Here is a 16210-nt window from a genome sequence, read left to right on the forward strand (position 1 = left end):
TTGTTTCTCACACTCGCTCCCTCCCTTTTCGTGCCCTTCACTGCACCCCCACCAACACACTTCTCCAAACGCACGCGTCACACGCACCACATTGCGGCAGCTCGATGCTTTTTGATATTATATTTATCGTCTGCTTTTTTTGCCGGTGCTGTTTCCATAGCCCGACGCTGGCGACGAGATAGATAGTCACTTCAGAAGATGACGGTAGCACGAGGCAAGCACATGCGTCACGCCAGGAGAACAGGTGTGACTAAGGGCAGTTGTTTGATCTTCTTTGAAGAGTAGAGCGAGTCAACAACAATGTTTATTCCAATCAATCTGGAAGCTTCTGACTCCCGAGGGTCCCTGGGGGTCAGCGGTGGGCTGCTGGCATTACCGTTGCCAAGGGAAGCAATTCAGGGACCAGGAGGTGGGATGATGTGTGCATTTGTATACGTGTATATTTCTCAGTGCTGATGATGGAGTTAAGGGAGGGGTTTAGACACCATAACAATGGGCATCATGGGAGTTCTCCCTCTTATGAGCTCTTTGTTTCCTTACATGAGCAACCAAAGCACCACAATACCTCTCTGCCCTTGCTTTTGGAGGCGAGTTCAAGAACCTGTCTCCACGTTGGTTACGGTGTATCGTAATAGTCACTAGTCACAGTCCTTTTGATAAACATGTTTCCTTTGTTTAGCATCATTTATCACTGGATGGAACGGTTTATTCCATGTTAAAACGGGGAATCCGCTCTATTTAGTGTAACACATTAGAGAAGAGACGAGGTCACGGCAGTGTAATATTCTCATCAGTATGAACCCAGCTGGCGTGACAGAAGATTATCCAGATTCCCTAAGGAAAGTGTCCCTCAATCCCAATGCTCAGATCAGCTTTCTACATATCAGACCACTTTGAATCATAATGAGCGTCAGAACAAAACTGGCTTAGAGCCAGTAAATCGCACCCTCACTGACCCCAGACAGCCGCACCAACCCCTTTCATACACCTTGAAGCCATCTATCCAGCTTTACCATAAAACGTTCAGACTCATTTGTAGCAGCTCACAGGTTTTGACAGCATGGTTAAACAGTTGTCTAAGCTGCTGGTCATGCTTTAATATCACTGTAAGAGAGGCTAATCAGCCCACTATTGATCATTTGTTGAGAAGCAGACTTGTTGGAGCACTGATGAAAATTGATCTTTTGTGTACTCCCAAGTTTTCTGAGGCCTACATCATAGTTTTGGAATTAAGGAAGCCCTTAATGTTTATATTCGTGTTAGCTGGAGTTCGCTCTCCATGATGCTACTTTTGTAAAACAGGAAAAAATTTTCTCTTTGCTTATTCGTTTGTATGTTTACTGGCTATTTTACACAAAATCTAGTTTTATTTCAACCTAAAGGAATAGTTCACCCTAAAATGAAATATATGTCATAATTTACATGTCATTCCAAATCTGTTGGACTTTCTGTTTTCTGTGGAACACACACAAAAAAACATGCATTTTGAAAAATGTCTCAGTTTTTAGACCCCAAAATAAGACCCCACTGACATTCTTTGTATGGACAAAAGAAAAAAAAATTGCACAAAATATTTTCATTTGTGTTAACTTTGGAATGACATAAGGGGGAGTAAATGATCTCAGAATTGTCATATTTGGCTGAACAATCCCTGTAGTATCTTTTGAGGACTGCTACCTCCTTTGCATTAAGAATGCGGATAATGCTTCCTGGTGTAGCTTAGCATTTAGCTATTCAATTAGTATTTAGCGGAATCGTTTTATTCAAAGCAGTCAATTGTTGTCTTTGATTAACTTGGGATTTAGTGTCTCATTCAATTTCAGACATATTTCTGGCATTGAGACTGCAAGATGAAAATACAAGGAACAATATCACAATGCGTCTCGACATGTTGCAAGAGACTGTAAACAACAAACACAATTGGCTGCACTGATTGCCACAAATAAGTAATGGACACTTCGGTTCAAATATCTGAGAACACATTAAAGATCTGGGATTCAAAAAGTAATTTCTAACATAGATATAAAAGCCATGTTTTAGGATTGTGACACTGACCATCTGTTCTTTCTTTGAAGCACAATTATGAAATTTGTTTTATTTATTTTTAAATTCAACTTTCCGCTCAAATTGTTACACTGATAATATAGTGTGATATAAAAAATAATATATCCACTTGACTTTTGGACCTCACTGTATATTTTAAATGAATGTGCTGGGTGGTCCGATTGACTTGAAAAATTGGCATGCAGTGTCTTTGTCCAAGTTGCCATAATGATTTATAAAGCCGATCGGAACGAAACTCTGTGGGCCTGTTTGACTCATGGTCCTATAAGTCTGTGCGAAGTTTGAAAGAAAACGGCCACCGGGTGGCGCTATCACATTTTAGACCCTATATATTACACATCACAGTTTATAACGTACCACACATACACACAATATTCATATCATATGTTAAATCTCTTCATTCTGAATGACTTTGCCTCTAGAACCACTGCTGTCAATAAAAGCATTGGTTAAATTATTTGAAAAATTGACTTTTTTGATCTCCCCATAGGTCGTTTGTCCGATTTGCCCGCAACCTCATGGCAAAAAGTTATCAAAAGAATTTTGATCTATTAAACCATTTAGCAGACACACGTATATGTATATATATATATATATATATATATATATATATATATATATATATATATATATATATATAGGCATGTCTTGTATGGCCCATTATGAGTAATTTGTCTATATGTTGTGTGCAGAAAGTAGAAACTTATCAAAACTGTGACCATATTGAGAACATGACATCTTTTAAATCTAATGTTTCTGTCAATTTATAGCATTGACTGATAAATAAATGTTTAAAACCATTTTTGTTTTATTACGATGCACTGGTAATATAGTTGTAAATAAGTTTACAAAGAAATATGTGAAATGTATATAGACCATTAAAAGATAATTTCACAATATATCCCAATAACATTGAAAATGTGTGTGTGTGTGTACTGTTGGAAACAAACACTTTTAAAATGAAAGTGAGCCCATTAATATCTTCTGCCATCTGCTAGTTATAATCATATTTTTTTCATTATATTCACTAATACAGTTCTTTTCACATGTTTTGCTTTTGCATTCATATTTAGACATTATAAAATACACTATTATAATGCAATCACATCTTGTCATAGTTTATCACTTAATTTGTACTGAGAACAGTACAAAAAATTGTGCCACATTATGATTGTGAAACCTGAAAATGGTGTTCAGTTTCCTACAGAGGAATCTTGCAGTAAACATTTTGTTGGTCTTAAAACACTCAAACCCCGTTAATTTCTGCTTGCAGCTATATGTAATAATTGTGATCTTCTTGATAACTTTCCAATAACAGTAATTTTTCTGGACCGTTAACAAAATCAAACCATTGTCTCTAGAGAGTTCCCTAGCAGCCAATAGCAGTGCTGCCCTTTCAGCCTTAAATAACATTCATGAGGTTCTGTGTCCCTATGCAGCCTGTTGCTTATATAGAGGGCGATTTACTAGGTAATAAGGAAGCATACTCTTTGAAAGTCTTGTGCATAACAGCTACTGCCAGCCTCACCCAGGAACAAGGCACTTGTAATGGCCCTTTCTGAGCTGTCAAAAAAGCAGCGTAAATTGACACTACAGACAAATATAAGACCCTTCATCTCCGTTCTTACTGGAAACATGATGTGATCAGCATAGATTAGGAAATGTTGTGCAGATTTTAGTTAACTCTTCGGGGTAAACAAGAAGATGGAAGGCTTTAATTTCAGTTATGTCTCTCTCTTTCACTTATTGCTCTTTTCTTCCCAGAGGTGAACAAGGAGAAATATGTAAGTGTCCGTGAGACACATTTGCTGGAAATGAGTCATCAGTGTGTTGTCATAGCATATGCAGGATTTAGTCTTTTCAACAAACATATTCACCCTTTAGCCATATCTGTGTTTTCAAACATGGCGCATAGAAAATCAATCAAGTGCTTGGGTGTACAACCTAACATTTAAATGCTAAGTGTGTCTTGGCCAGACCCATGTGTTCACATGACCTATGTTCTTTTTCTGTTCCTTTTCTCAAGCTAGAAGCGGTGGATGAGTCAAATGTGAGGAACGTTTTAATCAATTCATCTTTGGGAGTTTGATGACATTTGGACATATACTTTTTTAACAGGATCAGGCCTACATATCATGGTAGTTCACTCTGAATCTCTGTTGTACTGAAACAAGACTTACATATTTAAGCGCAGTCTAGCACGTGTTTATATAGTTTTTTCACAAATATCTTTATTAATTTTTAAATGTTTTTCAAACATACAAAAAAAAGAAAAAAAAGAGAAAAATCCTCCCCCCACCCTAGAACCCCATGCTCACTCCATCAGCAAAAAAATATAGTTGTCACTTTACATTGTCACATGTCTTTTACAAGGCGCAAGACGCGTGTTTACATAGTTAAATAGAAAAGCAGTGAAGTGGAATGCAAAAACACCAATCTCATGTGATATTTCATGTTGTGACACTTCTCTTCTCCCTGCTACATCAGAATGACCAAAGCGTCAACAAGTTTCCTCATACTTTTTGACAAGCGTCCTTGACAGGGCGGCCAGAGCTTCTTTGCCGCTCATGTCGGCGGTGGTGTGTACCTACAGTGAGTGTTGTGATTTTATTTCCATTAAGAGGAACATACATTTTTGGTCAAGATCTTGTATTGACAAAGCAAGAGTCGAGCACTCTGTGAAGTCTACTAATTAGTAATTAGTAATCTAATTATTGACCTTATTCTGAATAAGACAATATTCTGATTAAGGTGTTTACATGAATTACTTTTAGAATATTCCTTTCATGTTCCCATTTTACATGTTATAGAACATAAATCGATTAATGGCACATGTCATTACGTCACCATGCCACGCCGTCCAACGTTCCCTCCATATCAACACACAGTTCGTCTTCGTTATGGTAACATACTGTATACAGTTTTGGGTGTTTCATGATTAATTTTATGAAAGCTTCAAGTGTAGTTAATTACTTGTCATGCTATACGTGCAATTAGACGAGGGCAGATACAAATTCTGAAGCCATCTTGTTTGCCATCAAATGGTTGACCACTGGCATGTGTGTGTCCTGTCACAAAATGTGGCAAAAATTCCCACACGACTTTAATAATGTGATTAAGGTGTCTTATTCGAGTATGACTTTGACAGATTAAGGTAATCAGAAATCCCTGTTTACATGGTAGTTTCTTAATCAAAGTATTGTCTTAATCGGCTTAATATCGGAATATTGTTGTCCATGTAAACATACTGATTGTTATCTTGGAATAATGGCATGATGTGTCTTCCTACATGGTTGTTTAAGAAATTAAAAGCTACACAATCCATCAATTAGGGTTAGAAGATCTAGAAACATAATAATCACTGCAATAATTATCCAATCATAGACTCTTAAGTATTTGCCTTTTTAAATCCAAACCGCAACTTTATTTTTGGGCCGGGCAGTGTTTATACATTATATACTGTACATACAAGTTAAATTAAAATGTTTTCCGCTTATGACTGGAAAATCAGAACAATGCTCTTAATGCATCTTTTAAGTATTTGCCTTTGTTTTTATTCTTTGTTCAATCAGTCAAATTATTTTCTGAATAACACAGCTTTGAATTTCAGAATGATAGTGCTGCCCGTTGCTCATTCCTTAAAGCAACTCAAGCTAGTGATTAATAGAGAGGAATTACAAAAGGGAATCCGTAATTCAATTCACACTCAGACAAAGAATAAGCCCTCTATTCAAGCTGAAATGTGCTTGTGCAGAGAGATCTTTTTTCCCCTTCCTTCATTACAGAAGGATGTCATGCAGTAATCAGTTTGATCCAAATAAAGAGATACTGCCAATTATCAGAACCATGAGCAGCTGGGTGCTACCCTCTAAACCCTGCTCTCTCATAAAAGACTGACAACCAATTACATTTCCATTTAAACAAAGTCTCATTTTCACTACATTTGACTTGACTTTCTAATAGCCAGTGTTTATTATAATATAAATATGACCTATTAAGGGAATTATTCAAATTGTTTAAATGATTTAATGTTTTAAAATTAGCTTTAAATGAAGTTTAAAAGTAGGAGAGGGGATGGGAGGGGAGGGGAGGGGGGTACAGCCCATTAGGCTTCTGTGTAAACATTGTTTTAAAAAAAGTAAGTTAATTTTAAATGTAGAGGCAATTAGGCAGAGGCTGTTCTCATTGTCACACCCATCAGGATTCATGGCCAATTATGTATAATCAATAGCGATTGCTGCTTGGAATGTGAGGAGAGCACCCATTGAGGTAACAGGAACAGACTGATTGGTCTATTTATTCTCTTTGTATCTGTTAGGCTATTGAGATTTAATTATTTTTATGTTTTTTACATTGCTGCAATAAACATTGTATTTAATGATTAATGTTTACTGCCTGCCAAACCTGATCTTGTTTTTATTTGTTTGTGCATTACTCTTTTCACTTTTTATACAAATAAACTATAGCCATCTTTTAAGCTGCTTTTTTAGCTGCCTGTTTCCAGACCTCTCTTTCTGTCTATACATCTATTTATTCTCTGCTCATTTTTTATTCCTTTTCATTTAGCTCTTCCTCACTCACTCCCTTATGACTGGATTTTAAAATAAGGGGGGTGGAAGGCTGGGCAGAGGCATGTGGTCTTATTGATTGGCCAGTGTTTCGCTCCTCCAAGCCTAGAAGCGCAGGACTTGAGAGATGCAACACCTCTCTTTTTCTTTAGTTGTGTCTCTCCATCTTCTCAACTCATTTCGTCAGCGTGAAGCTATATGGCACAAACATAAGTGGGTACATTTTACTTGAAATAATTTTATAAATCGTTAACCTTTTTTTTCAATAAAATGTTTCATATTGAAACTCTGAAGGGCAAGGTTTAAAAACTGCTGTGTGTAACAATCTTTTTTCTGAATAATTTCAGATTTTTTATATATACCTTTTTTGCATACAGATGCCCTTTAAAGGGATAGTTCTAGTTCACCCCAAAATTCTGCCAACATTTTCTTTGTTGCAAACCTGTATGACTGTTTCTTCAAAAGTCTCATTTTTGAAAGTACAATTTCAAAATATATTGATGATTTTGAGGAGAAATGAATGTGAATAAATTATGACAGAAATTTTACATTTTGGTAAACTACTAAAAAATATTAGGAAAACATGTTTATCAGAAGCCATGAAGGGCGAGGTTGAAGAAATAAACATTATCAATGACCAACTTGCTAATGCTAACATATAGCATGAAATGTGAATCACAGTAAGTGCTGTAGATGTGACTATTTTTAGTCACCTATTCTCATTTTAATGTATTAAATGATATTAATATATTAAATATATTAAATGTTAGGTAATAGTTAAAAATGTATAAAAAATATCTAATAATAAGCCAATGTCAAGTGTACTGTATTATTGCAATGTGCAACCAGTAGTTGTCTACAATGTTCCTAATGTTTGATTTTGACCACTTTTTAGCTCAAATAATGTTAAACAATATCCATATGATTATCTGGACCATTAAAGCATTATCATATGTTTATTTTCATGGCTGTATTTACAGTGAATAAATACTATATAGTGTATGCCCATATTTTTTTATGTTCAATACCCTCTAATAAGACAACTTGTGTACACCATGAGCAGAGTCTCTGTGTCCTTTCTATCTGCAACTTAAAGCTCTGCATGTTGTCAGTTCAGGGAACAACGTCACCTCCCCTTGCTCAGACTGAGCAAATTCATCTCAGCACAATATACAGCATGGATCTCTCCATGAGCTTTGGGAGCTTTGTAGAACAGCCTGTTTATTTTCAAAACCACTATCGTCGCACATACTGATCTGGAATAAGCCCCTGTGTGTCCCCAGTTGTGTTCATCTTTCAGTGTGTTTGTCTCTTTGTTTATATGTTTGTTTATAGCGGCAGGGTAAACATTTTTTTGTTATAGTTGTTTCTACAATAATGCAGTGTATTTTTCAAGAGGTTTAATTGTTTTTGTCATTCGCTATATTGTTTTGGTAAGAGTAAATTAAAGGATGAATGAAGGCAGTGTTGTTGTGTATGTTTGGTGTGCACATATCAACTTACTAATACAGTTTTCATTTTTCATGAAATAAAGACATTACACATTTGTTTGTTTTTTACTATACACTTAATACCTCCTTTGTCGGCTGCCATGGCTCTAGCGTTTACTTCTGGGTTAGATCGCGGATTTCCCAAAGGGGTGGGCACTTCCAGTGTCGTGTATTTTAATATCTGGAAATTATCAAGTGTTTTTGTATTTTGTACCAAATGTATTGTTTAAGAAAACTTTTCAATGATTATTTAATAATTGTATATTCAGTATCTGTTATCTGTATATTTTCTGTTGCCATAAATGTCTAGTTCTGCCTTAAGCAAGAGATCAATGTTTTTTCTCACGCTATCTGGATACAGAGTTGGTTGAGTCCAGTCACTATTCAGGACATTTTTTATAGGGGTGGTAAAACACATTTTTTCGAAGGCTTGATTGTGCTTGTAGGGTGCACTGTAACGTGTTCATGCTTTGTTTTAAAAAAAAATCACTATTTTTCAATATTTTACCTTTATTCTAAACTGCTCTGTCCCTCCTTGTAAAAACGGTCGGATGGTTTCCGGGTTCCGGGAAAAGTGAAATCGTGTTTTACCACCCCTTTAATATAACTCCGACTGTATTCGTCTGAAAGAAGAATGTCATATACTCCTAGGATGGCTTGAGGGTGAGTAAATCATTAGGTAATTTTCATTTTTGGGTGAACTATCCCATTAAACCAGACCTTCTCAGCCTTTGAGGGAGAAGGGGGTCAGTGAGTTAAGCTGAGGTTGCGTTTGTGCTTTTTAAAGCAAATTTACTTTGTTCTTTGTTAGAAAAGCGTTTCTTTGAGTAAAGCGTTTGTAAAAAAAATGTTTTTTCAATTTTCTTTTTCTTAATTCGTATTCACAGACTTGAAATTTGTACCCCAATTTTTGATATTTGATTAATAAAATTCACTCTCTTTGAATTATCCTGGTTTACACCTATGCTTTCCTATCACCTCCATTGGTCCCTAACAGCATACCTTACGACACTAGTAAAGTTTTATATATTTTCATTTTTTTAAAACTCTATATGTTATATTACCTTGTCAGTAAATGACAAAAAAAAAACAAATTAACACTGGTGCGAGGGTGTTTCTAGTACAACAGCTTAGGGATTTGCGACAAATTTGATATCTTTCTCTCTTCTGACCAGCGTAATCAGCCTCTCTATATTTTCTCCCTCTTTTGGAAAGTCGTGGAAACTCTATCACAGATTTTTCTTTTGCTATTGGAGCGAAATACTAAAAGGATATTTGCTGTCGCACCGGACTATGGGGAATTCTGCTTCTGAGAACTCTGGTAATGTGAAAAGGTTCCATAGAAAGTTACAGGCAGTTGAGTTTGATCAAGGTTTGGCCAAAGTGAAGAACATCTGATCTAACTGATAATTAATAAAATGGGTTTGGGGTTGATGAAGGGGTACTTGAGCATTTTGATGGGGCCAGGGGATATGTAAGGCAAAAAGGTGTAGAAACACTGCTCTGACAGATATTTGAACTAAATAGGCAACAAATTGGAAAATATATGTGAATCAATATCTTAAATATCTTCAATATCAATAAAACAATAGACTAATGCAAGTAAACAATTCAAATTTGGGATTTTTTAAAAGAACCTTGCAAGACACTGTGTTAATAAATAATGTTGAAAAAGCGTTAATAACTAACTTAACCAACTGCCTCTCTTATTTTAGGAGCATTTCCAGCCAGTGCGCTGTACGCCCGGCGTGACCGCCTGCAGCGGCCTTCACACGTTGCCACCAAAACCTTCCAGGCCTTGCGGATATTTGTAAACAACGAGCTCAATGAGTTGCACGCCGGCCTGCATGTGGCGCAAACTCTGCTCCGTCCCAAGGGGCGACTCTGTGTTCTCACCTTCCATTCCTTGGAGGACCGGCTGACCAAGCGTTTTCTTCGTGGAGAGGACCTGGCTGCCCCACCACGCCGCAGCATTCGCCAGCGAGCCAAAGCCCAGCATGGATTGGGGAGAGAGGAGCACGAGGAGGAGGAAGAGAATGAAGAAGGGGAGAGGGGGCGAGAGACCGCACATTGGGTCAGTCTGAAGAAAGTGACAAAGCCATGTGAGGAAGAGGTGCAGGAGAACCCAAGAGCTCGATCAGCTAAACTCAGAACAGCAGTAAGACGATAGACAGTGGTGAAAATTCAACCAGAGTAACTGAAACTGACAATTTTTACTAGATTGCTCATTTAACTTTTTTCATGTGTAGTTTCAGTACAAAATAAATATTAGATCTCCAGAAATTGTTTTTGTGACTTGTTGAAAATGTTGGTGGCGTGGCCATGAATACTGGACAGCATATCTGGCAGAGGGTAGTGAAAAAAAACTATACCAAAGTGTTTAAAATACATTTATTTCATACTAAGTATACTACAAATCCATTAACATATTTACTGACATATCGCTTGAGGCTTACTGATGTAAATATTATAATTAAGTTTATTTGGAGTACTTTTTTATTGTACAATGCACATTTCTTAATATTAAGCCTAAAATGTGTTTTAATATCCCTATTAGTAAGGATAGTTTGATCTCTGTCTAATATCATTCTTTAAATGCAAGATATTTAAAGTGTACCTGCAATAGTTCCACTTTAGCACAATCAAATATATTTGAGTATATCTTTAGTTGGACCTTTAGTATCTTTAGTATATAGTTAGTTGTTGTTTAGATGTATTTAGTTATTTAGTTTTACTAGTTTAGGGGTGCCAAAGTTAATGTGCTAACTGGCATCATTTCAAATTATTTAAAGTGATAATGCGGGTTATGCGCAACATTGTTCCGGGTTTTACAAAACAGATTTGACTACTTCCGGCCGTCAACTACTGAGGTAAAAACCAAGGGGGTAATCCATCAGCCGGAAACTGAAGCCTCGCGGGAGCCGTCATTGTAGCAGAACTTCACCTGCTGTTAGCATTCCATTGACTCCCATTCATTTTGGCGTCACTTTGACAGCGAATAACTTTACATCTGAGGTGTCCAAAGACTTCATTTGTCCATTATTTATTTCTAAAGAAACACGAAAATGTATAAAAGGCTCCATTATTTTGTATCTTACGTTATGGCCCCTTTGACGCTGTTTTCGTAAAAATAGGCTAACGATTGTGTCATAACCACGCGACTCTCTGTCGCACCGTAGAGAAATGAGCTTGCAGGTAATCTTTTACTGTCTATCTATGAGGCCATCGGGGGGACATGGAGGCGTAAAGTCAAGGGAGAAGCCCATAGATAGAGAGTCCATAAAAGCAACGGGACAAAATATTTCAACAACGTTTTTGAGGAATTGGAAATAATTAGGTGATTCAGATTTGTCTTGGCACAGTTACTAGAAGACTTACAACTGTCAGACAGGTTGCTCACGTCACATCTACGTCGTCAAGCTCAGTTTAAGCCTGCGCAGTACGCTCAGCCATCAGGAAGTGAGTGCTTCGGATGGGCTTAATTTTTGTCCGTTGAAATCAAGGGGTCGCTGTGTCCATTTCTTTTACTGTCTATGAGGTAAACTCAGCGTAGTAATGGCGACCTTCTATAGCCAGTATTTACAGGAGCTACCCCTAATATCAATTTCCAATGTACACAGTATTGCCAAACGGACGTCCAGAGCCCGAGGTCTCTGTTAGACAAGGGATTTAAGTTTTACACCGCCTCATTTATTCATAATTATGAAGGTATGTAGTATATGTAGCTTTTGCTAATGGCGACCGATATAGCGTTAGCTAACTACCAGTAGTTAGTTTAGACTTGTATGCTATAAGTAGTTAGCCTTTTATTTTTGCTCGCAGACGATTAAAACAATCAAATGAACACTGCATTTCAGTGATGGGGTTATAGTACCAACAGTATAATTACTACGATGTCCTGTGTGTTTATGCTGTCAACCTTCAATAGTGTTAGGTAATCCATCTGGCTGTAGGTCTAATGTCGACTGATGTTCTGGCAAGTGTTTCGGATTTCTAAAACATTGTTAGAATAATGACAAATGTGATGAATGAATGAATATTGTATCTTCTTGTCCACCAGTTTCAAACAAAGACAGGTTGATAGGTACTGTCAGTGTCAGAGCAGCTTGTCACAGGTCCATGCAGAATTGCCCCGGGTTTCAAACGGCATCGGCCCCCTTCAATTATATCTTCAATTATATATATGCCGTCTGCAGATAATGGTGTGTCTCCTCATAATGAAATTATCACGCCTAATGTTTCGGACCCTTATCGCCCTGACTGACTCATACTTTGGGAACTGGTGGAAACTTACCACAGAGTTAATTTTCCCCGACACAGAGCAGATCGGCACACAACAAAAAATTGCTGTTCGGATTTTCCCGTTTCAGATATTTCAACATTCGTGACATTTTAATTAAAACAAATACACTAAAGTTTGATCAGTAATAAGAATTTTATTATATTAAGCGAAAATTAATAGTTACCTCAGAGATCACCTACCGCTGCAGATGTGTACAGAAGTGAAAAGCGGAAATGATTAAACCTGTTTTCTGGTTGGAATGCTATTTTGAAGAATTTTGGTAACAAGACAGTTGATGGTAGCCATTTACTGCCAGTAGGGGGAAAAAAAAACTATGGAAGTCAATGGCTACCGTCATTACCATAACTGTCTGGTTACCAATTTTCTTTAAATTTTCTTTTGTGTTTAACAGAAGAAACAAACTCATACAGGTTTGGAACAACTTGAGGGTGAGTAAATGATGACAAAATTTACATTTTTTGGTGAACTATCTAGTGTTATTGCTATCTAACGATATTTTAATGTTTAATTTAAGATGGGTTGTAAAGTTTCAAGTTTTATAACATACAAACGTTAAAACCAAAATTAAAGTCAGCACTAAATGAAAATTCACATCTATCTTCTAAATGCATGTTGTTCATTGTGCACAATTTATTTATGCACATTTAATTTTTTCTTTTTTTTTGGACCCCATAAAACTTTCGTAACTCAAACTTCCGGTGATATGTCAGACTTCTCTCTGGTGACATATGTTGGACTTCTCCAATCACTTAGTCTGCTTAAATCAAACCCATTTCCTACAATTTTAACTTTATTTCTAACGGAAATTTTTTTTCCATGTATAGTTTTCGATAAAGCTAACTGTATGGAGGCACTCAAGGTTTTATCCATCTTATACCTGCTGAGCCGCCTCTTCCCATTGCACCAATAAATAATAGACCTTACAACATAACTGGATCTTTTCAGCTCATAGACAGATTCAGGATCACTTCACACATGGATTCAACCCAACTCTCACCTTTTCCTGACTCATTTCTGCTGCATTCATGAAATTCGGCAGCCCATTAACAGCTAGAATAAGAAAATTATCAGCCACATAACACACTCTTTCTCCAGAACAAACAGAGAAACATTTAATCTCAAATGTAATGTACGTAAAAAGTTTGCCACAGTCGAAACGTTTGCATCGGTACGGTATGTGAAAGTGTTGGGTTGCGATCATGGGGATGCGTACAGCCCACATGCAAGTTGGCAATGCAGCATGTGACTTAGTGAGAGAGAGAGAGAGAGAGAGAGAGAGAGAGAGAGAGAGAGAGAGAGAGAGAGAGAGAGAGAGAGAGAGATACACTAAGAGAGTGTGTCTCTATGCGGTGGCCTCTCTCCCTTTGTTGAGCTAGTGGGGGTGAGTCACACACCTGCAGGACTCGGGTGGGATTCAGCTGCCATGGTAATACTCAGCGCCTTGTGTACTGTACTCCAGCCGTTGAGTTGCTTCACATCTGATTCACATGCATCTACCCCAACACATCACCAGCAGTGTGATACAGGTGTGATGTCAAAATATTTCCTCTGAGCTCACAGCCTCTGATTTTAACACATCATTATATCCTTTCACTCTGAATGAGAATGTATGAACCTCTTATGTCCTAAATAAGAATTAACTTTTCAAACAAAAATTACATTTCAATGAATAAGAAAATGTTTATGGTTTAATTTTTTTAATTACTATGAATAATAAAAAATATTGATATTACTTTATTTATAATAATAAGGTAATTAATGACATTTTAAATACAGATTTTGAAAACATTCGTTAACATGGACTAACAATGAAAATTACCTCTAAAGCATTATCAATCTAAGTTAATGCTAACTTTATAATTTACCAATTGTTAAACATTTACTTCATTATTAAAATCAATAGTTGTATGTGCTAATATTAATTAATGGGCTGAGTTCAAATGAACTTACAGTGAGCAGTTGTATTTTTATTAACAAACATTAATAAAACATGTATTGTTAAGTGTTAGTTAATGCATTAACTAATGTTAACTATTGGGACCTTATTTTAAAGTGTTACCAGAAATACTAGATTAATGCAATTAATAGAAACTAGCTTTTATATACAATAGTCTGTTTATTTGCCAAATATGTTACAATCAATATCCTTTCTTTAAACCTACACGCTGATTCATTCATGTTTATTTTCCCAGAAAAGTATGCTAAATATTGCCAGGAACAGTGACCTTTCAATAAAGTAACATGAGTTCAGATTGAAGACAGTGCTGCCTCCAACTGGTCAAGATTTATAGACCTAAAACAAATTCTCAAACAAAAAAAGAAGCTGTTCTCCAGTGAGTTTATTGTAATCTCTTACCAGAATGACTGTTGGAGAGAAAAAGAGAAGATTAAAGGATCTCTTTTTATTAAGTTTGGATTGGTCAGCCTGGCATGAATCAGCAGAGGCTTTGAATACTTTGTGACTAAATCATGTCAAAGATATTTTCTTTTTTACTTTTTGATAAATTGCATCTGCTTCTTACTCCACCACCAAAACTCTACCTCTCCTTCACGATCTTATTCCATCAGCTCTAAATATACACCTCCCTGTCGTTACCGTGGAAACTAAATGGCACATGTAACATAGAACTTAATGGTGTTTAAGCGTGTTTGCTGTTCTAATAATGGTGCGATCAGCCAGAGCCTCTGCTCTCCCTCAGACACCTTTTCCACCCTCTCTACTCCTGCTGACGTCACAGCCACTCTCACAAGCTGCCTGCATACTAATGTGTCAACTGTGAAGCTTGATCCTGCTGAAAGATGTTATGTGATGATCGAAAGTTTGAGATTTAAGATAGTTGCACGGTAATTCTAAATACATCCAAATGTAAAATGGTTAAAATGGTTTAATTCCATTGTAAAATGGAATTAATATTAAAGTGTGAATTGTAAAAATGAGGCCTGAAAGTAAGTGAACTAAGTTAATATGGACAGCTATGGTTGTATCGCACTGCATTCACATGCATTATCTTTTTTTACTTGCAGAGTTTTGCAAAAACAAAAGCAAGTACTTTGTGAACTGTGATGGAGCTCTCACTGAGAGAGAGAGAGCTAAAGAGGATTTCTTGGCTCTGGTGCCAGTTTATTTCAGGCTGACCCTTCTGGCTGTGGTGTGCGTTGGCAGTACTGATGCCGTCACATGGACATGTAGCATAATTCACTTTACAAAACTTTTCCTTCAGATCTCAGAACCATCCGTGACTTGACTTTTAGTATCTGAGAGGGGGAACGCTACGGATACTCAGGGAACACACAAGTAGATGTTGACTTCTGCCACCCAAGCAGTATAGCATACCAGAACATTACGTTCGGAAGTGTGTACTGCAAGAAAAAGACTACAAAAATACTTGAAAAATATTTGAGTTTCCACGATTTTCCTGTGGATGCAGAAATACGTGCCCGTTGGGTGAGAGCGATCAGGAGAGATGAGGGGCCGAGTTTCAAAATCCTTCGTGGGAGTACCCATGTGTGTAGTCAGCACTTTGCCCCAGAGGATCTAAGTATGTCAGCCAGTGGAAGAATCCGGATTAAACAAGGAACAGTGCCGTCTAGATTCCTCTGGAATGACTGGGGTAAAGGTTTCGCATTCTGTAAAAACTTTTGTAAATAGCTTGTCCTTAGTAGAATGCATTTGTACATCATTTACATTTAACTTGCATCTTTTTGTATTTACACATTTGGCAATGAATATATTTAAGGAAATACCCAAATTAAAGCTTCCATTGTGGAACAAAGCAGAAACAAGG

The 16210-nt window shown here is 36.8% G+C and overlaps 1 protein-coding gene across 2 annotated transcripts in view; it reads left to right on the forward strand.

The window, feature by feature from the left end:
• Positions 1–10405, forward strand: part of mettl15 (methyltransferase 15, mitochondrial 12S rRNA N4-cytidine) — an 82940-nt gene extending 72535 nt beyond the window's left edge. For both annotated transcript variants that reach the window (XM_077228681.1, XM_077228682.1), the window contains exon 6: positions 9838–10405. In XM_077228681.1, coding sequence (XP_077084796.1) covers positions 9838–10292 — 455 coding nt within the window. In that variant the 3' untranslated portion in view covers positions 10293–10405. The remainder of the gene's footprint in view (positions 1–9837) is intronic.
• Positions 10406–16210: the final 5805 nt, after the last annotated feature.

The sequence above is a fragment of the Siphateles boraxobius genome, unplaced genomic scaffold (assembly GCF_051911475.1).
Source record: "Siphateles boraxobius isolate OS27281-9 unplaced genomic scaffold, OSU_SipBor_1 130, whole genome shotgun sequence".
NCBI classification, from domain to species: Eukaryota; Metazoa; Chordata; class Actinopteri; order Cypriniformes; family Leuciscidae; genus Siphateles; species Siphateles boraxobius.